At 45.6% G+C, this 26,093-nt stretch overlaps 1 protein-coding gene across 2 annotated transcripts in view; it reads right to left on the bottom strand.

Annotated features, from left to right (window-relative positions):
* Positions 1-26,093, bottom strand: part of LOC139371411 (SRSF protein kinase 1-like) — a 64,674-nt gene that overhangs the window by 34,571 nt on the left and 4,010 nt on the right. The window contains exon 1 of one of the 2 annotated variants that reach the window (XM_071111804.1): positions 20,694-20,914. The exons of the other annotated variant lie outside the window; for it this stretch is intronic. Within the exon in view, the coding sequence (XP_070967905.1) occupies positions 20,694-20,764 (71 nt within the window). The 5' untranslated portion in view covers positions 20,765-20,914. Of the gene's footprint in view, positions 1-20,693; positions 20,915-26,093 lie in introns of those variants that run through there. 2 annotated transcript variants of the gene reach the window in all.

Genomic DNA, 26,093 nt, shown 5'->3' with positions numbered 1-26,093 from the left:
ATGCAGATTACCGATTGTTATGAAAACTTGAAATCGGCCCTAATGAGACACGGGACCAACACTTTACATGTTGCATTTATATATTTTGTTCAGTGTATATCAAAAGTCTATTTCATTCCGGTGCTCTTTAAATTCTGTTTAGTGCCTAACGTTTTAGGGAGACAGTGTGGGGGAGACAGTGTGGGGGAGACAGTGTGGGGGAGACAGTGTGGGGGAGACAGTGTGGGGGAGACAGTGTGTCTTAACTGAAGAGTAAAGAATGTTTCATGCAGTATTTTCCCCCTACTGACACAATGACATGCAGATCAAAATGTTGGTATCGTGACAAGCCTAGTGTGTGTGTGTCAGGTTGGTTGGGGTTATGAATTCTATCAAATCCTGAACAGGACTGACCAGGGGAAAAGACTTGTTTGAAATGGGAAGACAAGTTGTTAACACAGAGTCATAAACAAGAGAGAAAGCACTCAACGTTAACAACAGTTACCTCAGACAGGCTCCCGTCGGCCACTAGACAATACACCGACGACCGGGATTCGTCTGCATCGCACGTTTGAAAAGAAAATGTTCCCGCGCTCGCAGGGGTGACATTCACCGTAAATGCTGCACATGTCAGCCCAATAGGAAACGACCTTTAAATGGCACATTGTCCAAGTCCCCGATAGCACTGAATCCCAGCCAGAATCTAAACCAGGGATTTCAGATCCTCCTCTCTCTGTCACAACTGTCAGGGTAGACAGATTCAACTTCAACAAGAAATCATTTCAAGATGTTATGTGCTGCTGCCGGTGGCTAGGCAAGACACTCCCAAGAATGTCATATAGACATTCCAATTAGACACATGGGACCACAGTCAAACTAACTATAATTCTATTCCTATGCCCTAGTTCTATTCAGAACCCAACCCACAGACATTCTAACACCACACACAGGCATCATGCTTCTAGAATATTCTGAACATTCTGATTCTATAGACAAAGACATCAGAAGCTGTTCCACTGCCCATCAACCAATCAGCAACTAGCTAGGCCATACAGTCACAGCCTCACCATACTCAGAAGAACCAAACATCTGATCTGTGAGACCACTGTCAGGTTTTCCTGTCAGCTCAATGTCAGCTGTGATTGGCTAGCTGAGAGGGGCCAGGGGTCAAGTACAGCAGCACTATGTTGAACTTCAGGGACAATGACAAGGGATGTTTCTCAACTCATCTCCACTCGATTCCTTGCATGCCATCTCCTTGCATCCTTCTTAGCCGTATTGGAGGGTAAGTCCAAGGTCCCTTCCCTTGGACCTTCTCCAATAGTATATATGTTTTAAAAAAGGAGGCGAAGTGAGAGGGTGCGAGGCATCAAGGAAATATAAAGAGAGAAAGAGCCAAGGTCATTGTCCACAGGGTTCCATCATCATACATAACCACACTAGCTGGTGGTAATATTCCTCTACTGGCTCTAACGCTGTAGGGGGGAGGTGGTATTTTTATCACGCACTTCCTTGGCAACCACTTACAGATAATTATATTGCTATTCATCATCTTCACACCCACAGATATCACATAGAGGAACACTGCTCCATCTGTCTACACATCTTCCATCACTTCTCTTTATGATTGAGAAAAGATAACTCTGGAGTCGAGTAAATGTTTGAACAATAAGGCAGGAGAGGGTGCGTGCGTGTGAGTCCATGTGTGTCGCCTGCGCGGGCCAGTCTGGGCGCCTGGTATTGACGAGGGTTAAATCAATGTGAGCCTTGGCTTTCAGAAATGTTCCAGCCCACACACACCTTAAGTTGTACAGCAGCAGGAGAAACACTGCCTGCATTCTGTTTATCAGTCTAACACAAACCAGAAATAGAATCCAAAACATTCTGACGTCGTCACGCACACGGCAAACAGGTCCTGTCAATGACACATCTCAGTATCCTGTCTCTCCCTTCAATGTTTGCTGCTGTGCTGTTGTCTCCCCCCCCCCCCCCCCCCCCCCCAACCCAAAGTTGAAGTCTGCTATATTCCGTCCCACCTCCGCTACATTCTCTCCCTCTAACACGGTCGTTATGGATGGGCCCCCCCAAAAAATCCTGAATTAAAATATTGAATGTAATGAAAATATGTAATGAAAATATTAAAATTTTGATTGTGCCGTTATACAACACATAGAAAAAAAAAAAAGTGCATCAATGGTCTAGCCTATACCATGATGGCAAAAAAACAAACATTTGAGAGTGCGTTGAACCTGGTGCTAGCTGGAGTAGGCAGCTGGAGGTTGAACGTTTGAAGGACTAGGCAGCTGGAGGTTGAACGTTTGAAGGACTAGGCAGCTGGAGGTTGAACATTTGAAGGTTTGGCAGCTGGAGGTTGAACGTTTGAAGGTTTGGCAGCTGGAGGTTGAACGTTTGAAGGAGTAGGCAGCTGGAGGTTGAACGTATGAAGGGGTAGGCAGCTGGAGGTTGAACATATGAAGGGGTAGGCAGCTGGAGGTTGAACGTTTGAAGGAGTAGGCAGCTGGAGGTTGAACGTGTGAAGGGGTAGGCAGCTGGAGGTTGAACGTGTGAAGGGGTAGGCAGCTGGAGGTTGAACGTATGAAGGGGTAGGCAGCTGGAGGTTGAACGTTTGAAGGACTAGGCAGCTGGAGGTTGAACGTTTGAAGGACTAGGCAGCTGGAGGTTGAACGTGTGAAGGGGTAGGCAGCTGGAGGTTGAACGTGTGAAGGGGTAGGCAGCTGGAGGTTGAACGTTTGAAGGACTAGGCAGCTGGAGGTTTAACGTTTGAAGGACTAGGCAGCTGGAGGTTGAACGTGTGAAGGGGTAGGCAGCTGGAGGTTGAACGTGTGAAGGGGTAGGCAGCTGGAGGTTGAACGTATGAAGGGGTAGGCAGCTGGAGGTTGAACGTGTGAAGGGGTAGGCAGCTGGAGGTTGAACGTGTGAAGGGGTAGGCAGGCAGCTGGAGGTTGAACGTGTGAAGGGGTAGGCAGCTGGAGGTTGAACGTGTGAAGGGGTAGGCAGCTGGAGGTTGAACGTTTGAAGGGGTAGGCAGCTGGAGGTTGAACGTTTGAAGGGGTAGGCAGCTGGAGGTTGAACGTTTGAAGGACTAGGCAGCTGGAGGTTGAACATTTGAAGGTTTGGCAGCTGGAGGTTGAACGTTTGAAGGTTTGGCAGCTGGAGGTTGAACGTTTGAAGGAGTAGGCAGCTGGAGGTTGAACGTATGAAGGGGTAGGCAGCTGGAGGTTGAACATATGAAGGGGTAGGCAGCTGGAGGTTGAACGTGTGAAGGGGTAGGCAGCTGGAGGTTGAACGTGTGAAGGGGTAGGCAGCTGGAGGTTGAACGTGTGAAGGGGTAGGCAGCTGGAGGTTGAACGTTTGAAGGACTAGGCAGCTGGAGGTTGAACGTTTGAAGGACTAGGCAGCTGGAGGTTGAACGTGTGAAGGGGTAGGCAGCTGGAGGTTGAACGTGTGAAGGGGTAGGCAGCTGGAGGTTGAACGTGTAAAGGGGTAGGCAGCTGGAGGTTGAACGTGTGAAGGGGTAGGCAGCTGGAGGTTGAACGTTTGAAGGACTAGGCAGCTGGAGGTTGAACGTGTGAAGGGGTAGGCAGCTGGAGGTTGAACGTGTGAAGGGGTAGGCAGCTGGAGGTTGAACGTATGAAGGGGTAGGCAGCTGGAGGTTGAACGTGTGAAGGGGTAGGCAGCTGGAGGTTGAACGTGTGAAGGGGTAGGCAGCTGGAGGTTGAACGTATGAAGGGGTAGGCAGCTGGAGGTTGAACGTTTGAAGGGGTAGGCAGCTGGAGGTTGAACGTTTGAAGGGGTAGGCAGCTGGAGGTTGAACGTATGAAGGGGTAGGCAGCTGGAGGTTGAACGTTTGAAGGGGTAGGCAGCTGGAGGTTGAACGTTTGAAGGGGTAGGCAGCTGGAGGTTGAACGTTTGAAGGGGTAGGCAGCTGGAGGTTGAACGTTTGAAGGGGTAGGCAGCTGGAGGTTGAACGTTTGAAGGACTAGGCAGCTGGAGGTTGAACGTTTGAAGGACTAGGCAGCTGGAGGTTGAACGTATGAAGGGGTAGGCAGCTGGAGGTTGAACGTTTGAAGGAGTAGGCAGCTGGAGGTTGAACGAATGAAGGGGTAGGCAGCTGGAGGTTGAACGAGTGAAGGGGTAGGCAGCTGGAGGTTGAACGAGTGAAGAGGTAGGCAGCTGGAGGTTGAACGTGTGAAGGGGTAGGCAGCTGGAGGTTGAACGTGTGAAGGGGTAGGCAGCTGGAGGTTGAACGTATGAAGGGGTAGGCAGCTGGAGGTTGAACGTGTGAAGGGGTAGGCAGCTGGAGGTTGAACGTGTGAAGGGGTAGGCAGCTGGAGGTTGAACGTATGAAGGGGTAGGCAGCTGGAGGTTGAACGTTTGAAGGGGTAGGCAGCTGGAGGTTGAACGTTTGAAGGGGTAGGCAGCTGGAGGTTGAACGTATGAAGGGGTAGGCAGCTGGAGGTTGAACGTTTGAAGGGGTAGGCAGCTGGAGGTTGAACGTTTGAAGGGGTAGGCAGCTGGAGGTTGAACGTTTGAAGGGGTAGGCAGCTGGAGGTTGAACGTTTGAAGGGGTAGGCAGCTGGAGGTTGAACGTTTGAAGGGGTAGGCAGCTGGAGGTTGAACGTTTGAAGGGGTAGGCAGCTGGAGGTTGAACGTTTGAAGGGGTAGGCAGCTGGAGGTTGAACGTTTGAAGGGGTAGGCAGCTGGAGGTTGAACGTTTGAAGGGGTACGGGACTATATAATGTTTGGGAACCACTGGTCTAGCCTATACTTCAAAATTCTAGTAAATCGACTTTGCGTTTGGACTGTCTGATGCATTCTGGATGGACTTCAAACGTTTTATCCAGGGAGAGAACGTATAGGCCTAGGTGATGCCGTTGGATCATTGATTGTGCAGCGCAGCTTACCGTTAGCCTACAATTATAGTGAATTTGTACTTGAATAGCCTAGAAAGTAATAGTTTGTTTTTTTTCCATAATTAATTAGGCTGACACATTATCTTTAGCTACAGAATCTAACCGCCGTGCGTTTCTATCTCTCTCCTTCATTGAGAGAGAGAGAGAGAGAGAGAGAGAGAGAGAGAGAGAGAGAGAGAGAGAACCCGTCAACAGTTGCATGAAATATGTTTCGTTGTGAAAACATGTTACTATCCAATGTTTGCATGACAATAATCGGGAAACAGTCTGTCGTAACTGCCACAGCCGCACTCCAATCCTCACACCTGTCGGAGTGATGGAGGGTAAAACAAACCCACCTGAACACCTGCCTCTGTTGATGCTTACCCAACATGACACTACACAGGTCTAATCAGAAAGGAGAGAGCGTGCCAGATGATCATACAAATGTCATTGCCATTTCCCATCTCCATTGATGAGCAACCATCACAAGTTTGAGCATTTTTACCCAACACACACACACACACACACCTCCTTCCTTTACTGTCCCGTTTCTGTCTAACCGTGACCTGATTCAATCATCAGAGCCAGAGCAACAAGAGCTCCCCTGAGCACCATTACACACCCAGTTAGGTTAGAGCAGTGATTCCCCACTCCAGTCCTCCAGTACACATCATCAGAGCCAGAGCAACAAGACCTCCCCTGAGCACCATTACACACCCAGTTAGGTTAGAGCAGTGATTCCCCACTCCAGTCCTCCAGTACACATCATCAGAGCCAGAGCAACAAGACCTCCCCTGAGCACCATTACACACCCAGTTAGGTTAGAGCAGTGATTCCCCACTCCAGTCCTCCAGTACACATCATCAGAGCCAGAGCAACAAGACCTCCCCTGAGCACCATTACACACCCAGTTAGGTTAGAGCAGTGATTCCCCACTCCAGTCCTCCAGTACACATCATCAGAGCCAGAGCAACAAGACCTCCCCTGAGCACCATTACACACCCAGTTAGGTTAGAGCAGTGATTCCCCACTCCAGTCCTCCAGTACACATCATCAGAGCCAGAGCAACAAGACCTCCCCTGAGCACCATTACACACCCAGTTAGGTTAGAGCAGTGATTCCCCACTCCAGTCCTCCAGTACACATCATCAGAGCCAGAGCAACAAGACCTCCCCTGAGCACCATTACACACCCAGTTAGGTTAGAGCAGTGATTCCCCACTCCAGTCCTCCAGTACACATCATCAGAGCCAGAGCAACAAGACCTCCCCTGAGCACCATTACACACCCAGTTAGGTTAGAGCAGTGATTCCCCACTCCAGTCCTCCAGTACACATCATCAGAGCCAGAGCAACAAGAGCTCCCCTGAGCACCATTACACACCCAGTTAGGTTAGAGCAGTGATTCCCCACTCCAGTCCTCCAGTACCCATCATCAGAGCCAGAGCAACAAGACCTCCCCTGAGCACCATTACACACCCAGTTAGGTTAGAGCAGTGATTCCCCACTCCAGTCCTCCAGTACACATCATCAGAGCCAGAGCAACAAGACCTCCCCTGAGCACCATTACACACCCAGTTAGGTTAGAGCAGTGATTCCCCACTCCAGTCCTCCAGTACACATCATCAGAGCCAGAGCAACAAGACCTCCCCTGAGCACCATTACACACCCAGTTAGGTTAGAGCAGTGATTCCCCACTCCAGTCCTCCAGTACACATCATCAGAGCCAGAGCAACAAGACCTCCCCTGAGCACCATTACACACCCAGTTAGGTTAGAGCAGTGATTCCCCACTCCAGTCCTCCAGTACACATCATCAGAGCCAGAGCAACAAGACCTCCCCTGAGCACCATTACACACCCAGTTAGGTTAGAGCAGTGATTCCCCACTCCAGTCCTCCAGTACACATCATCAGAGCCAGAGCAACAAGACCTCCCCTGAGCACCATTACACACCCAGTTAGGTTAGAGCAGTGATTCCCCACTCCAGTCCTCCAGTACACATCATCAGAGCCAGAGCAACAAGACCTCCCCTGAGCACCATTACACACCCAGTTAGGTTAGAGCAGTGATTCCCCACTCCAGTCCTCCAGTACACATCATCAGAGCCAGAGCAACAAGACCTCCCCTGAGCACCATTACACACCCAGTTAGGTTAGAGCAGTGATTCCCCACTCCAGTCCTCCAGTACACATCATCAGAGCCAGAGCAACAAGACCTCCCCTGAGCACCATTACACACCCAGTTAGGTTAGAGCAGTGATTCCCCACTCCAGTCCTCCAGTACACATCATCAGAGCCAGAGCAACAAGAGCTCCCCTGAGCACCATTACACACCCAGTTAGGTTAGAGCAGTGATTCCCCACTCCAGTCCTCCAGTACCCATCATCAGAGCCAGAGCAACAAGACCTCCCCTGAGCACCATTACACACCCAGTTAGGTTAGAGCAGTGATTCCCCACTCCAGTCCTCCAGTACACATCATCAGAGCCAGAGCAACAAGACCTCCCCTGAGCACCATTACACACCCAGTTAGGTTAGAGCAGTGATTCCCCACTCCAGTCCTCCAGTACACATCATCAGAGCCAGAGCAACAAGACCTCCCCTGAGCACCATTACACACCCAGTTAGGTTAGAGCAGTGATTCCCCACTCCAGTCCTCCAGTACACATCATCAGAGCCAGAGCAACAAGAGCTCCCCTGAGCACCATTACACACCCAGTTAGGTTAGAGCAGTGATTCCCCACTCCAGTCCTCCAGTACCCATCATCAGAGCCAGAGCAACAAGACCTCCCCTGAGCACCATTACACACCCAGTTAGGTTAGAGCAGTGATTCCCCACTCCAGTCCTCCAGTACACATCATCAGAGCCAGAGCAACAAGACCTCCCCTGAGCACCATTACACACCCAGTTAGGTTAGAGCAGTGATTCCCCACTCCAGTCCTCCAGTACACATCATCAGAGCCAGAGCAACAAGACCTCCCCTGAGCACCATTACACACCCAGTTAGGTTAGAGCAGTGATTCCCCACTCCAGTCCTCCAGTACACATCATCAGAGCCAGAGCAACAAGACCTCCCCTGAGCACCATTACACACCCAGTTAGGTTAGAGCAGTGATTCCCCACTCCAGTCCTCCAGTACACATCATCAGAGCCAGAGCAACAAGACCTCCCCTGAGCACCATTACACACCCAGTTAGGTTAGAGCAGTGATTCCCCACTCCAGTCCTCCAGTACACATCATCAGAGCCAGAGCAACAAGACCTCCCCTGAGCACCATTACACACCCAGTTAGGTTAGAGCAGTGATTCCCCACTCCAGTCCTCCAGTACACATCAGAGCCAGAGCAACAAGACCTCCCCTGAGCACCATTACACACCCAGTTAGGTTAGAGCAGTGATTCCCCACTCCAGTCCTCATCATCAGAGCCAGAGCAACAAGACCTCCCCTGAGCACCATTACACACCCAGTTAGGTTAGAGCAGTGATTCCCCACTCCAGTTCTCCAGTACACATCATCAGAGCCAGAGCAACAAGACCTCCCCTGAGCACCATTACACACCCAGTTAGGTTAGAGCAGTGATTCCCCACTCCAGTCCTCCAGTACACATCATCAGAGCCAGAGCAACAAGACCTCCCCTGAGCACCATTACACACCCAGTTAGGTTAGAGCAGTGATTCCCCACTCCAGTCCTCCAGTACACATCATCAGAGCCAGAGCAACAAGACCTCCCCTGAGCACCATTACACACCCAGTTAGGTTAGAGCAGTGATTCCCCACTCCAGTCCTCCAGTACACATCATCAGAGCCAGAGCAACAAGACCTCCCCTGAGCACCATTACATACCCAGTTAGGTTAGAGCAGTGATTCCCCACTCCAGTCCTCCAGTACACATCATCAGAGCCAGAGCAACAAGACCTCCCCTGAGCACCATTACACACCCAGTTAGGTTAGAGCAGTGATTCCCCACTCCAGTCCTCCAGTACACATCATCAGAGCCAGAGCAACAAGACCTCCCCTGAGCACCATTACATACCCAGTTAGGTTAGAGCAGTGATTCCCCACTCCAGTCCTCCAGTACACATGTTTATTGTAGCCCCGGACAAACACACCTCATTCAACTGATCATGGTTGTGATGATTAACTGACAAGTTGAATCAGTTGTGCTTGACCGGGGGTTACTGTTTGGGGGGGGGGGGGGTACTTGAGGACTGGAATTGGAAAACAGACTGTGTTTGCAGACAACCTCTCCTCTCCCTAAATCCCTGAACTGTCTCTCCCGCGTCCTCAAACCTGGAGGACCACCAGAGAGGACAGAGTCCAGCTGTTACAGCTCACACACACACTCACCGCAGGGGTACTTCAAGGACATGCAAGTGCAGAGACCCCCCCGACAGACTCTCTCTCCCCGCTTACCTGCAGGATGCTCGGACGCCCATGGAGGGAGGTGGAGAGGAGGGATGCAGGTGGGGGCCAGAGACCCTCTCTCCATGCACCAAAAGAGGACAGGAGAGGGGAATGAGATGGAGAGAAAGAGGGGGTGAGTGTGAGGAGTAAGAAGAGAGCAGACGGTAGTTGTTCGGGGAAAAAAGAGGGGAGAAGTACAGGGAAAGAAAGAAAGAAGAGCACAGCAATGGGAAAGGAGGAGAAGGGAGCAATGCAGAGAGAAGGATGAGAGAGGATAAATCTGTGAGCATCAGTGTCACCACAGGCTCAGGCAAAGTAGAGCTCGACGCTGCTTCTCCCTCTCTCCCTCCCGCTCATTCACGCTCTCCCTCTCTGACAAGAAATCTCCTTGGCTGTAGTCAGTGCCTGGCCCCACCCCATATCCTCTCTGCTTAGCTCTGATTGGTTGACTCAGCCTCGCACTGCATTGCAGGTGAAGAACGCTCTCGCTTCCTCCTCCTCAGACCAAAACATCCCCTGCTCTCATTCCACCCAGTCCCTCTTCTATTTTCAACACATTCTCACCATCTGTACCATCTCTTTTCCAAATCGCTCTCCCATTTTCTCTTTCGCTCGGGGTACACTCCTCTCTGTTTGGCTTTATCTGACTGCTTCTATCTTCTCTTGTCGTACTGTGAGTGAATTCATATATTACTCAGTGGGGATGTGACGAATAGAACCATTTTCTTTAATGCTTAAAAATATGTTTTCCGATAAGAACAATTTATTAGTATTCCACGTGAATTCACAAGGCAGAATATGGTCATATTGCCTAATGTCCACTAGGGAGCAATGAAGCTCTTTCTACAGCAGTCAAGGGCTGAATCTAAAACCCAACACTTTGCCCCTAAAGGCGTCCGCATGCTTCCCAGCCGAAACAGTTTGGTAGAGTTTGTGCATATATTATGACATTGATGTTTTTCCTCATTTTGGACTTCGGTGAGGGATTTAATCGGCTGTTTGGGAACACATTTTCTAGAGCCGAAGCCTACGCCCCTTCATCGGTGATCGGTCAAAAGTAGGGATTCCTCAAAGTATTGTCATTCAACAAGAGACGACTCGTATTGCACCAAACAGTAAAATTGCACGATTAAGAACTCTTTGGCCAAAATATCAATGAGATTTCTTGAGTTATCTTAGATGAATTCTGACCATTCTGAGGTAGTGTATACTGGCTACCGTTATATTGACAAAACGTAGTATTGTCGATTTATTTTCAATTATTTTTTAAGTGAATGTCTTTTGAGTATGGGAGCACAGTAGTTTGGTTCTGTTAGGAAAATGAGGCGTCGGACATTTGACCTGGAGCATTTTAAATTAACCGGCATTTGAGAAATGTATCAGACCCATATGCTCTGGGTGCTTAACCTGATTAGGGAGTCCACCCACAGTGCTCAGAATGACAGAAACCATATATATATTATGGTAATTCATTAAATTAACAGAACATGCAAGTCGAGGATGCAATGATGTGCGCTCCTTCTTAGCAAATTCTGATAGCCACTTTGAAGATGTTAGAATGACTGTCCACATTTACTTTTCCACAGCCAACAAGATGATTAACTCATAGCAAAATCACTAGCCTGTCAATCTATTATCCACCATAGTGGAAAAGTTTCCCTATTCTATTGCCTATTCCAAACAGACCCTGGTACAGCTGTCGGACGATAGATCCCAAATTCATTCAACCAGTAGTCCTAGTTGGACTACATTTTAAATAAATCATATTTAAAAAGCAATGAGTCCGATGCCACAGATCAGACTACTAAAACGATTATTTCTTAACATAAGTAGGGATGCACAATATATTGGTGAACATATCGATTTCGGGCGATATTAGCTAAAAATGCCAACATTGGTATCGGCCAATGTCTAGTTTTAACGCCCCAATGTGCAAAACCGATGTCAAAGCTGACGTGCATACATAAATACCGTAGGTACACTACGTAATGACGCCACGGAAAATTTTCCGCTAAGCCTGCAGCACAGCATTCCTAATACCGTCACTGCTATCAGCTTCACGACATACACACTATGGAACGCCGTTTGGGTCTGTTCATGCCTAAAAAGATACAGTAGCACTGTCAAAGCTGTACAGAAAAAAGGCTGCAAACAAGCAAACACCAGCCACAAACAATGTGTTTACAATACCGCGTTGGTAATAAAGCATCATTTGTTCAACTGCAACTTCTGGGGTAGCTAGCTTTAGCTCGGTACCTAGCTAGTATACAACCAGCCGGAAAACAATGACCAGCAGAACCTGCAGTCATTTTAATTATTCTTAACAATGATTTAGGAATTCTTGTGAGTAAGTATAGCTATTTGTTGTTCGCCTATTGAAATTGAACTTCAGTTCATGAAAATAAATAGCTAGTCAGCAACATCACCCTGTTTTCCAAAGCTAACATTATAAGCAGCCAGGTAGCTTCAGGCTTGACTGCACCGGGTTATATGTTGTGAAGCTAGCCACAATAAGGATTAGGCACTGGCGGAATTTGCTGTTTGCCTTCAAAGTAAGGCATAATTCTAATATTTGTATTCATTTGCATTACTGTCAATGACATACTTGTATTTTGAAGGCAAAACACAAATTGCAAATGAATACAAATAGTAGAATTAAGCCATACTTTTATTTTGAAGGCTAACCGCAAAGTCCACTATTGTGGCTAATCCTTATTGTGGCTAGCTTCACATAGATGAGTCCGACCATTAATCAATTAAGAGCTGTCTTATAAATTAGGGTTATTTTCGATGACAGCTAGCTAACTACATAGCTAGGTAACTATAACTACTGAAACAGATGTGTTATTTGACGTGTATCTTCTTTGATCTTCTAGGAAATTAGGCTTGTCACTAAAAACACTCAAACTTTTACAGATGCACAATCGAGAGCATCCTGTCGGGCTGTATCACCGCCTGATACAGCAACTGCTCCGCCCACAACCGTAAGGCTCTCTCTACATTACTCATCTCATATGTGTATACTGTACTCTATACTAGAGGTCGACCGATTAATCGGAATGGCCGATTAATTAGGGCCGATTTCAAGTTTTCATAACAATCGGAAATCTGTATTTTTGGACACCGATTTGGCCGATTTTTTCCCCCACACATTTATTTTATCTTTATTTACCTAGGCAAGTCAGTTAAGAACACATTCTTATTTTCAATGACGGCCTTGGAACGGTGGGTTAACTGCCTCGTTCAGGGGCAGAACGACAGATTTTCACCTTGTCAGCTCGGGGGATTCAATCTTGCAACCTTACAGTTAACTAGTAGTACAGTTAACTAGTCCAACGCTCTAACCACCTGCCTCTCATTGCACTCCACGAGGAGACTGCCTGTTACGCGAATACAGTAAGCCAAGGTAAGTTGCTAACTAGCATTAAACTTAAAAACAATTAATCAATCATAATCACTAGTTAACTACACATGGTTGATGATATTACTAGTTTATCTAGTGTGTCCTGCGTTGCATATAATCGATGTGGTGCGTATCGTTGCTCCAATGTGTACCTAACCATAAACATCAATGCCTTTCTTAAAATCAATACACAGAAGTATATATTTTTAAACCTGCATATTTAACTAAAATAAATCCAGGTTAGCAGGCAATATTAACCAGGTGAAATTGTGTCACTTCTCTTGCGTTCATTGTACGCAGAGTTAGTGTATATGCAACAGTTTGGGCCGCCTAATTTGGCAGAATTTTACGTAATTATGACATAACATTGAAGGTTGTGCAATGTAACAGGAATATTTAGACTGATGGATGCCACCCCTTAGATAAAATACGGAACGGTTCCGTATTTCACTGAAAGAATAAACGTCTTGTTTTCGAGATGATAGTTTCCGGATTCGACCATATTAATGACCTAAGGATCTTATTTCTGTGTGTTATTATGTTATAACTAAGTCTATGATTTGATAGAGCAGTCTGACTGAGCGGTGGTAGGCAGCAGCAGGCTCGTAAGCATTCATTCAAACAGCACTTTTGTGCGTTTTGCCAGCAGCTCTTTGTTGTGCGTCGAGCATTGCGCTGTTTATGACTTCAAGCCTATCAACTCCCAAGATTAGGCTGGCAATACTATAGTGTGTGGTGTGTTGGTGTAACCGATGTGAAATGGCTAGCTAGTTAGCGGGGTGCGCGCCAATAGCGTTTCAAGCGTCACTCGCTCTGAGACTTGGAGTGGTTGTTCCACTTGCTCTGCATGGGTAACGCTGCGAGGAGAGGGATGGAAGCTATACTGTTACACTGGCAATACTAAAGTGCCTATAAGAACATCCAATAGTCAAAGGTTAACTTCTTAAGGTATAGGGGGCAGCATTTTCACTTTTGGATAAATAGCGTGCCCAATTTCAACTTCCTGCTACTCATGCCAAGAATATAAGATATGCATATTATAGAAATAGATAGAAAAAACACTGACGTTTCTAAAACTGTTTGAATCATGTCTGTGAGTATAGCAGAACTTATGTAGCAGGCAAAACCCAGAGGACTAACCGTTCAGATTTTTTTTTTTTTTTTAGGTCTGTCTGTTCACTGAGTTCTCATTGGCAAACGATATTTCTTAGGAACTTGTTTTCCTGGATGTCACCAGTCTTTGGAATTTGGTTGAGGTTATTCATTTGTGCAATGAAGAAGTAGGGCCATCCTAGAAAAGGGTAACGCTGTTGAGAGTTGGCAAAGACTTGAAAAGTAGCGTTAGTTTCCTCTCGTCCTCTATTGAAAACAGACCAGTCTTCAATTTGTTCGATTATTAACGTTTAAAAATTCCTAAATTTGTATTCCAAAAGTAGTTTGAAATATTTTGACAAAGTTTATAGGCAACTTTTGAAATATTTTTTAGTGACGTTACGCATTTTGGAAGCTGTTTTTTTCTGGATCAAAAGCGTCAAATAAATTGACAATTTGGATATATATGGACGGAATGAATTGAACAAAAGGACCAAATGTGATGTTTATGGGACCTATTGGAGTGCCAACAAAAGAAGCTCGTCAAAGGTAAGGCATGTTTTATATTTTATTTCTGTGTTTTGTGTAGCACCAGCAGGGTTGAAATATGCTACCCTCTTTGTTTACTGTTGTGCTATCATCAGATAATAGCTTCTTATGCTTTCGCCGAAAAGCCTTTTGAAAATCTGACATGTTGACTGGATTCACAACGAGTGTAGATTTAATTGAGTATCTTAAATGTGTGATTTAACGAAAGTTTGATTTTTATATCAATTTATTTGTATTTGCCGCGCTGCATTTTCCCTGGTTATTGGCCAAGTGGGACGCAAGCGTCCCCTATACCAGAAGACGTTAAAGAAAGCAGAATTCTGCGTTAACGCGACTCCTGACTCAAAACGTATTTAGAAAATGGATTATTCAGAAGCAGCATTGCGGCCAAGCCCTACTTGACAGATCACTCTTCAGTCAGACTAAAACATCCAATTAACACTCATTAAGAGCAGTCCTAATTTAGGCCACTCCATCAGTGCTTTATCAACAACTAGGCCCAATCAGCCATTAATCAGGTATTCATTTCTTCCATTAGTGGCTAAATAGATATCATGTATTCTATGTCCCAAATGCCACCCTATATAGTACACTACTTTTAGTAGCGCACTATATAGTATATAGTAGTAGTGCACTATATAGGAGGGTCATTTGGGATGCACACATACATACAGAATGTTGTGGCTGTATTATTCCCTCCAGACTGTGGTTAAAAGTGATTGTGAAATGTCAAGTGTACACCCCACCACCTAAACGCCAGAGGAATCAATGCCTCAACAGCTGAGATCAATGCTGAGACAAACAGCAGAGAGACAAACAGCAGAGAGACAAACAGCAGGGTAATAGCTGGAGGTGTTAGAGCTAGGCTAGCTACCAGCTATTCAAACCACTGGATATATGCTAACAACATTAAAAGCTGGTACTCTACCAAAGTCTTGCTATGCCGATGCAGCACAGAGAAACAGCAACGAGGGAAAAAGCAGAGCAGGGCAATAGCTGGAGCTGGATGTGTTGGCTCCGCTACCTGGCTGCCATTCCAAGTTAAACCACCTGAGATATGCTAACATTTCACATAAAACAACTTGTCAGGTCAACAAACATGACATCTTGATCTCCCTGTGCATCGTGAGCCCTGAGAAGACCTACAACAAACACCTCAGCAGAAATTCTAAATGTTCTGAAGATTCTGACTGAATGAGCTTAACTTCTGGCAGAGAAAACACGAGAATGTGACTCACCAGCTAGACCAAGAGGCGGCCTATCAGTCAGTCAGCTAGTCAGTCAGCTAGTCAGTCAGTCAGTGAGCCGGCCAGCGAGCCCGCCAGTCAGCGAGCCCGCCAGTCAGCGAGACAACCAGCCAGCGAGACAACCAGCCAGCCACCCAGCCCGGAGACAGCCAGTCAGCTAGCCCGGAGACAGCCAGACAGAGAAACAGTCGGCCAGTGAGCCAGCGAGACAGTTGGTCAGTGAGACAGCGAGACAGTCGGCCAGTGAGCCAGCAGGACAGTCGGCCAGTGAGCAAGCGAGACAGTCGGCCAGCGAGCCAGTCGGCCAGTAAGCCAGTCGGCCAGTGAGACAGTCGGCCGGCCGGTCGGCCAGTGAGCCAGCGAGACAGCCAGCCAGGAGACAGCCAGTCAGCGAGACAGTCGGCCAGTCAGCGAGACAGTCGGCCAGTCAGCGAGACAGTCGGCCAGTCAGCGAGACAGTCGGCCAGTCAGCGAGACAGTCGGCCAGTCAGCGAGACAGTCGGCCTGCGAGACAGCCAGCCAGCCGGCCTGCGAGACAGCCAGCCAGCCTGCGAGACAGCCAGCCAGCCTGCGAGACAGCCAGCCAGCCTGCGAGACAGCCAGCCAGCCTGCAAGACAGCCAGCCAGCCTGCGAGACAGCTAGCCAGTCAGCCAGTCAGCCAGCCAGCCAGCCAGCCAGCCTGCGACACAGTCAGTCAGCCAGATAACAGTAGTTCTGTAGCCTTCTATCTGCACACACAGTCTGCAGTGCTCCTTCCTCAACCCACCCCCTACCACCCTTTCTCCTCATGTCCTAACAAACTCCCTCTCACTGCTTGGGGCTTGGTTACACTAGCTCGCTCTCTGCAGTCCAACACACACACACACACACACACTGCAGAAAGAAATGGGTTATATAATGAGCAGGAGCAGCAGCTATGCAGAAAGAGAGAGAGAAAGGGGAAGATAGAAAGTTAGGGGGGAAAGAGATCATATGAGAAAGAGGCCAAGAGGGAAAGGGAAGAGAGATGAAGGGGGGGGGGGGGGGGGGATTGAGAGACAAGAGAGAGAAGGGAAATGCAGCAGAGAATTACAGTGTGTTAGAAAAACACTGCAGTAACACACAGTCCAATGCCCTGGATACCACAACTGGAACTGACTGGTCTTCCCATTCTAAATCTGTGGGACAATGGTCAGCATTGGGAGGCAGGGAAAGAAAGCAGTGATGGGCAACTTAGATGGGGGTGGGGGCCACAGCGGGGGGTGGGGGCCACAGCGGGGGGTGGGGGCCACGGCGGTTGCGAACCCACATCCATGCCCACACATCAAATCCAAATGTATTGGTCACATGCGCCGAATATTTACAGTGAAATGCTGAAAGCCCTTAACAAACAACGCAGTTTTAAAGAAAAATAAGCGTGAATTATTTACTAAAAGTTTTTTAAATTGTGTCCCGTGTTCATTTGGTCGACAAAAATATTTTTCAGCTGCAATTTACGACGGTAACTGACTAAATGGACCAAGAAATAACTATAACTAAACGAAAATTATTATTAATTTTGAGTGATGAAAATGAGACTAAATTATCTGTGTGACTAAAATCTGACAAATAAGTGGACTGGACAATAGTTCTTGGAGACATTGCTTTTCAGTTTGTTTGGTCCAATCCAAAGCATATATGATTTTAGCAGAGTTGTATGGCTTTCTCAATGCAATGCTATTATCGGTGGAAAATAAATACCATGCCTAGGTCATTCATGAGTCACCTCTGCCCAGCAACCGTTCTCCAATCTGCCAGCAAAAAAAAGACTGATGCAAATAAGGCACTTTTTTTTATCCTCAGTTGCACACAAGGACAGAAACCTGACTTAAGCTTTTGGACAACCCCCACTGAATCAGAGAGGTGTGGGTGGCTGCCACCACTGCTCTTCCCACAATGGGCGTCAAGGGAGCTGTTGTTGTTGTTAACTGCCTTGCTCAAGGGCAGAACCAGAGATTTTTCAACGTGTTGGATATTTTCTCCAAACGATTTCCGAGGGAGTGTGCACAATAAACTATTCTGTGTGGATCGGTTAACGAATTAACAGGTCCTCCTATATGCTTAACTTCTTGAGTGTAGGGGGCAGGATTTTGTTTTTTGGCTAAAAAACGTACCCATTTGAAACTGCCTATTTCTCAGGCCCAGAAACTAGAATATGCCTATAGTTGTCAGATTAGGATAGAAAACACTTTAAAGTTTCCAAAACTGTCAAAATATTGTCTGTGAGTATAACATAACTGATATTGCAGGCGAAAACATGAGGAAAATCAAACCAGGAAGTGCTGTTTTTCCTGAAAGCTCTCTGTTCCATTGGATGCCTTGCCTCCATTTAAAGTGATATCAACCAGATTCCTTTTCCTATGGCTTCCTCAAGGTGTCAGTCTTTAGACATAGTTTCAGGCTTTTATTTTGAAAAAATTAGCAAGAAAGATATCACGCCAGTGGATAGTGGGGCAGCCATGGTCTCTCCCTCTCCTATTGAAAAAGCGACAGTCCCGGTTGATATAATATCGATTATATATTTTAAAAACAACCTGAGGATTGATTATAAATAACGTTTGACATGTTTCTGTGGACATTACGGATACTATTTGGAATTTGTCTGCGACGTCGTGACCGCTCGAGCCTGTGGATTTCTGAACAGAACGTGCCAAACAAATGGGAGGGATTTTGGATATTTAAAAAAAACATTTATTGTGTAACTGGGAGTCTCGTGTGAGCAAACAACCGAAGATCAAAGGTAAGCGATCTATTGCTTTTCTGACTTTCGTGACCAATCTACTTGGCTGCTAGTGTTTGTAATATTTTGTCTACTGAGAGAGGTGTTCTTACACAAACGCTTGTTATGCTTTCGCCAAAAAGCTGTATTGAAATCTGACACGCCAGGTGGATTAACAACAAGCTAAGCTGCGTTTTGCTATATTGCACTTTTTAGTAATTTAATTTGAATTTGGCGCGCTGCAATTCAGCGGGTGTTGATGAAAATGATCCTGCTAAAGGGATGGATGCGTCAAGAAGTTAATTTAGAGTTATTTGTGCAAATTTAGTTGAGATACAAACGTTGGGCTATATGTTTAGATGTCTAATACATTCTGAGGCTGCATGATGAGACTAATGAGAAATTGAAAAAAGTTGCATGAAAGACATGAGCTCTGCTTCGTTTCTTGTGCAGGCGGTACACACTTCCATCAGTCGCTCATTACCAATTTAACAAGCACTTGATAATATTCTCACCAGGCCTCGAATTTCCCGGCGGCATCCCCCTTGTTTGGCTGCCAATCACCGCGCTCTGAAGCACCTCTCAATCACATAGCTCTCTCAGATATCGCAATTCTTATTATCAAATGCCTGTCACGTGATCGGGCCCTTCTCACCGTCATCTCAGCTACTTATTTATTTAACTAGGCAAGTCAGTTAAGAACAAATTCTTATTTACAATGACGGCCTAGGAACAGTGGGTTAACTGCCTTGTTCAGGGGCAGAATGACAGATTTGTACCTTGTCAGCTCAGGGATATTCCCTTCCCCAGTTTGGGGAAGTTGGCTGTCTTTGTTAGGAAGAAATGGTCTTGACACAGTTCGCAACGAGCCAGGTGGCCCAAACTGCTGCATATAGCCTGACTCTGTTGCACAGAACGCAAGAGAAGTGACACAATTTCCCTAATTAAAATAAATTCATGTTAACAGGCAATATTAACTAAATATGCAGGTTTAAAAATATATACTTGTGTATTGATTTTAAGAAAGGCGTTGATGCTTATGTTTAGGTAAACATTGGTGCAACGACAGTGCTTTTTTGGCGAATGCGCTTGTTAAATCACCCATTTGGCAAGGTGGGCTTTGATTCAATGATAAATTAACAGGCACCGCATCGATTATGAGCAATGCAGGACAAGCTAGTTAAAGAAGAAATATCATCAACCATGTGTAGTTAACTAGTGATTATATTAAGATTGTTTTTTTATAAGATATGTTTAATGCTAGCTAGCACCTTACCGTGGCTCCTTGCTGCACTCGCATAACAGGTAGTCAGCCTGCCACGCAGTCTCCTCGCGGAGTGCAATTGGCCATGATCGGTGTCCAAAAATGCTGATTACCGATTGTTATGAAAACTTGAAATCGGCCCTAATTAAATCGTCCATTCCGATTAATCGGTCGACCTCTAGTTGGAGGCGGCTTATGGTAGAGGAATTAACATTCAATTATCAGGCAACAGCTCTGATGCACATTCCTGCAGTCAGCATGCCAATTGCCCGCTTCCTGAAAACTTGAGACATCATGTCATTGTGTTGTGACAAACTTGCACATTTTAGAGTGGCTTTTTATTATCCCCAGCACAAGGTGCACCTGTGGTAATGATCATGCTGTTTTAATCAGTTTCTTGATATACCACACCTGTCAGGTGGATGGAATATCTTGGCAAAGGAGAAATGCTCACTTACAGGGATGTAAACACATTAGTGCACAAAATTGGAGAGAAACACTTTTTTGCGCATATGAAACATTTCTGGGATTGTTTATTTCAGCTCATGAAACATGGGACCAACACTTTACATGTTTTATTTATATTTTTGTCCAGCGTAAATGAGATTTCTGTATTTTAGTTTAAATACATTTGCAAACATTTCTAAAAACATGGTTTTCAATGTGTCATTATGGGGTATTTTGTGTAGATGGGTGAGAATTTAATTTAAGGTTAGTGAGGCAATTCAAATGTGATGACTAAAATGTGACTAAAACAAAATAACATTTAGCTGACTAAAACGGCCCACTGTCATTTTGACAATAACTAGACTAAATCGTTATTTAAATGACAAATGTGACTAAGACTTAATTATATTTTAGTCTAAAAAAAGCGCCAAAATTAGGCCTAACAGGGATGGAGTCAGAGCCGGCCCTAGATTTTTTGAGGAGAAAGAGAGAACAAGAGACTAGAGGAGAGAGGGATGAGGGCAGAAAGAGAGAGAGAGAGAAAGAGGAGGGAGGGGGGGAGGAGCGAGCGGGAGGGTGGGAGGGGAGCAATTGAGAACGAGAGGGATGGGATAATCAAGTCTTACTTAATAAAAACAGTCAAATCTGCCACTCACTTGCACCTCAGGCCGGTGGCCAGCTTGACCACGGTGGTATTGAGAGAGACGATCCAGTCAAGGAGCCACATGGCCCAGGAGACTCTCGGCCAGGCTAACCAAGGAACGGTGCTCTAATCTGGGGCTCGCTCACCACGCCGCTCCCCTCTCCGGCTCTCCTCTTCTCTGTACCACACCAGAACTGAACACACTGCGCTGCCTGCTCAGCTAATATTACTGAGCTACTGAGGTAGGGGGGGTGAGAGAGGAAGAGAGAGAAAGGGAGGGGAGGGTGAGCAGGGAGGGAAGAGAGAGAAAGGGAGGGGAGGGTGAGGAGGGAGCGAAGCGAGCAGGACTCAGACAGACGAATGGGAGGGGGAAAAGAGAGGCAAGTTGTGAGAAATGAGAGAAGAGTGAATGAGAGAGAGGGGGCAAGGTAAGAGGCGAAGGGAGAGAGGAAGAGGTAAGAGGCGAAGGGAGAGAGGGCGAGGTAAGATGTGAAGCGATGGGTAGAAGATGGGAACGTAAAGAAAGTTGAAGTTGTGTTGTGTAGACCATCTTAGGACAACCAGACAAAGCCTGAGGACGGAAGGCAGCGTCTTTCCCCCTGAGCCCGGGAAGCAAAGTAGGTGTGTGTGTGTGCACCGTGTGAGAGACAGTGAGATCTGCAGTATCCCAAAAAGACAGCCAAACAGACTAGGCAGACACGCAGTCCCTCTTCATACTGAAGCTACCAAGACCCTAGGCACTAGTTACAAGGATTGGGATTGGTGTGTGTGTACCATAGTGTTCTCACTTCAGCAGCCTTACGTAACAGAGTCCTCTGAGGGCCGGGGCTCAGCCGTTTGGAGAGCAGCCGCCAACCTAGACACTTTTTAATTTAACCCTCATTTTACCAGGTAAGTTGACTGAGAGCACATTCTCATGTACATCAACGACCTGGGGTATAGTTACAGGGGATGAATGAGCCAATGGGAAGCACACACACGCGCTTTAGAGAGCAAACCCCATCCCCAATCAACTTCACAAGTGTCCTGAAACTAATCCAAGCCTCTCTGGGACCACAAAACTCTGTTCCAGGGGGCGACGCTCCATGATATCTAATGATGCCCGAAGACAACACACCATCTATCTCTGTCGGTCGGTCGGTCAGTCCTCTACATACAACACAACCCTACAGCTCCACTGGCCTTCAGGCCGTATGAGCACTGCTATCTCCCTCAGAACCCAAAACACCAGAGCAGTTGAGTATGTGTGAGCTGTAGATTCAAGCCGTCTCCCTGAATCTCAAAAGGCAGAGCTCTGGCTAGAGAGCCATCTCCCTGAATCTCAGAGGCTAGAGGTGTACATAGAGTAGCCAGCCAGGCCCTACTGGTTCGTCATGTGTTTATGCCCTATAAGCTCTATTTTTGTGGCCTCTGGTACATTCTAATGCCTCGACTCCATCTGAAAAGTACAACACTGAGTTCACCTCCCAGATTAGAAAAATGTTGTGGTATTGTGTAGAAAGACATGACTTTTGAATTCAGTGCGTTGGTTATTCTGGATATTGTCTACGTCTAGATGATCATGGTTGTGTTTCCCAAAAGCATTGTACCATTCAGATCATTTAGTTTCAGTGGACTTAACATATGCACCAAAGATCTTAGTACTGCCATGCTTTAGGGAAATCCAACCAAGGGCTATTTTCTAACTAAGATTACATTAAAACACTTAACTTGTCTTCTCGAGATTAACCCCTAGAGAGTCTATTTCCGTAGCCCCTCAGAAATCTAATTAGCATAATAATACTAAATCCACATCTGCCAGTTTAAGCTACATCCGCCGATGTTCACCCTTCCACATCTGAGGTGAAAGGCGACAGAGCTAAAGTGAAGTTTGTCAGACCGTGAGAGATCACGAACAAAACGTCTGTAGCGTCCAAACGGTTTGGGCCTAGAAACTACTACGACCCATCAGCGTCACGGGACTAGTCTGAAGTCGGTATATCCGATCTGCTATCAGTACCATCCAAACAGTTCGGACTACACACTAATATGGGAGAGTCTCACACAAACGTGTAGATGTCGGTTGTTTTGTTCTAGGACACCCACAAGCCTCACAAGACTAGTCTGAAGGTAGCTGGGTACCAGTTCAACACATTTATGGAAGTATATATGGGAGATAATATAGTGCTTAAAATAGGAGGTTAAATACATTTGGGGAAATGGTTTCCGGATCTTTCTTATACATCTCAGATATAGGACAGACAAAACTTCATTTAGATTTTTGGGGGGACAGTCCGTTTATCCATGTATGATGCTGTTTTTCAATGCGTTTATGAGCTAGAAGCATTAAGGTCAAAATCAATGTTTCATCAAATAATTGTTTTATACCTTAAAACTCCAAATCAAATAGTCATACCAAGGATCATTTAGCTATCTTAAAACAATTCCATATGTTATGTTAGTAGAAACCCGCTCCCCTGGCTTAGACTCTAAGGTTTTAGTCTTATTTACACTTTTACTGCAAGATATGAAATGCCACAATCTTTGTTTTTCAAATTATGTCTTTTATTAAAACAGAAAAATGAAGTAAATAGCCCACATTCTAAAAATAAATTGATCGTTTTCTTTTTCCAGGTTTCCATTCTACCAATTTGTACTCACTCTCTAAATACGAAGTGGAAAATGTAGCTGGCTAAAAAAAAGTGTGTAAGCAGCTGATTAGCCGACGCTGTCCACAATGGGGACAGGCTGAAGACAGATGTGTCTCTAATGAAAAGGCTCTTGGCCGTTTACCCTGTAGTGATAGCAGCCAGAAGTTCCCTCCAGACACAGGAGGTATTCAGTGATAAGAATGACTATCGTCATGGGAACACCACTGTCATCAGGAACAATGTCAACGGTCGTTTAAATATATTCATTAATGATCAGAAACAGCAGCACTCAGGACTGGCGACTTATCTACTATCCCGGAGGTATATAATCGCACGCACGCACGCACGCACGCACACACACACACACAAACTGGTCAAAAATGTTATAACAACTACTCATTTAAGGGTTTCTTTATTTGTACTATTTTCTACATTGTAGAATAACAGTGAAGAAGTCAAAAATATGAAAACAACACATATGGAATCATGTAGTAACCAAAAAAAGTTAAAATCTAAATATATTTAATATTTGAGATTCTTAAAATAGCCACTCTTTGAGTTGATGACAGCTTTGCACACGCTTGGCATTCTCTCAACCAGCTTCATGAGATAATCACCTGGAACTCATTTCAATTAACAGGTGTGCCATAAAAATCAAGTTGTGAAATTTCTTTCCTTCTTAATGCGTTTGAGCCAATCAGTTGTGTTGGGACGAGGTGTGTGTGTGTGTGGGGGGGGGGCGAGGTGGTATACAGAAGATAGCCCTATTTCGTAAAAGACCAAGTCCATATTATGGCAAGAACAGCTCAAATAAGCAAAGAGAAACGACAGTCCATTACATTTAGACATGAAGGTCAGTCAACAGGGAAAATTTCAATAACTTTGAAAGTTTCTTCAAGTGCAGTCTCAAAAACCATCAACGTCACAGCTTGATCCGTTTCACCTGTCTTTGTGCTTGTCTCCTCCCATCTTCCCCATTATCCGTGTCTTTGTGACTCCGTGTGGGTGAACGGATGATCTCCGCGTGTGTGGTTCCCACCGTGAAGCAGGAGGTGTGATGGTGTGGGGGTGCTATGTTGGTGACTCTGTCTGTGAGTTACTTAGAATTCAAGGCACACTTAACCAGCATGGCTACCACAGCATTCTGCAGCGATACGCCATCCCATCTGGTTTGCACTTAGTGGGACTATAATTAGTTTTTCAACAGGACAATGACCCAACACACCTCCAGGCTGTGTAAGGGCTATTTGACCAAGGAGAGTGATGGAGTGCGGCATCAGATGACCTGGCCTCCACAATCACCTGACCTCAACCCAATTGAGATGGTTTGGGATGAGTTGGACCGCCGAGTGAAGGAAAAGTAGCCAACAACTGCTCAGTATATGTGGGAACTTCTTTTTTTATTCTTTACTTAACCTCTATTTAAGTAGGCAAGTTGATTAAGAACAAACTCTTATTTATAACGACGGCCTACCAAAAGGCAAAAGGCCTCCTGCGGGGACGGGGGCCTGGGATTTTTTTTAAATATTTAAAATATATACCATATAAATATAGGACAAAACACCCATCACAACAAGAGAGAGACAACACTACATAAAGACAGACCTAAGACAACAACAAGGCAGCAAAACATGACAACGTGGTAGTAACTAGAGGTCGACCGATTAATTAGGGTCGAATTCAAGCTTTCATAACAACCGGTATTTTTGGATGCCGATTATGGCAGATTACATTGCACTCCACGAGGACACTGCGTGGCAGGCTAACCACCTGTTAGCGCAGCAAGGAAAGTTGCTATCTAGCATTAAACTTATCTTAGAAAAAACAATCAATCTTAACATAATCACTAGTTAACTGCGGTGCCTGTTAATTTATCATCACATCACAGCCTAACTCACCAAACAGGTGATGATTTAACAAGCGCATTCGCAAAAAAAAGCACTGTCGCTGCACCAATGTGTACCCAACCATAAACATCCATGCCTTTCTTACAATCAATACACAAGTATATATTTTTAACCTGCATATTAAGTTAAAAGAAATTCATGTTAGCAGGCAATATTAACCAGGGAAATGGTCACTTCTCTTGCGTTCTGTGCAAGCAGAGTCAGGGTATATGCAGCAGTTTGGGCCGCCTGGCTCGCTGCGAACTGTGTGAAGACCATTTCTTCCTAACAATGTTTTTTTATTAATTTGCCAGAATTGTACATAATTATGACAGAACATTGAAGGTTGTGCAATGTAACAGCAATATTTAGACTTATGGATGCCACCCGTTAGATAAAATACGGAACGGTTCCGTATTTCACTAAAGGAATAAACGTTTTGTTTTCGAAATGATAGTTTCCGGATTTGACCATATTAAATGACCTAAGGCTCGTATTTCTTTGTGTCTATTATATTATAATTAAGTCTATGATTTGATATTTGATAGAGCAGTCTGACTGAGCGGTGGTATGCAGAAGCAGGCTTGTAGCATTAATTCAAACAGCACTTTCCTGCGTTTGCCAGCAGCTCTAAGCAATGCTTGAAACAGCGCTGTTTGACTTCAAGCCTATCAACTCCCAAGATTAGGCTGGCAATACTATATTGCCTATAAGAACATCCAATAGTCAAATATATATGAAATACAAATGGTATAGAGAGAAAGTCCTATAATAAGTACAACCTAAAACTTCTTAACTGGGAACCACCAGCTTTCATATGTTCTCATGTTCTGAGCAAGGAACTTAACCTCTCATGGGTAGGGGAAGGCATTCGGAATTTTGGATGAAAAGCATGCC

Source organism: Oncorhynchus clarkii, chromosome 17, assembly GCF_045791955.1.
Source record: "Oncorhynchus clarkii lewisi isolate Uvic-CL-2024 chromosome 17, UVic_Ocla_1.0, whole genome shotgun sequence".
Taxonomy (NCBI): Eukaryota; Metazoa; Chordata; class Actinopteri; order Salmoniformes; family Salmonidae; genus Oncorhynchus; species Oncorhynchus clarkii.
The sequence above is the reverse complement of the archived record's forward strand: the minus strand, read 5'-3'. Positions and strand labels throughout refer to the sequence as shown.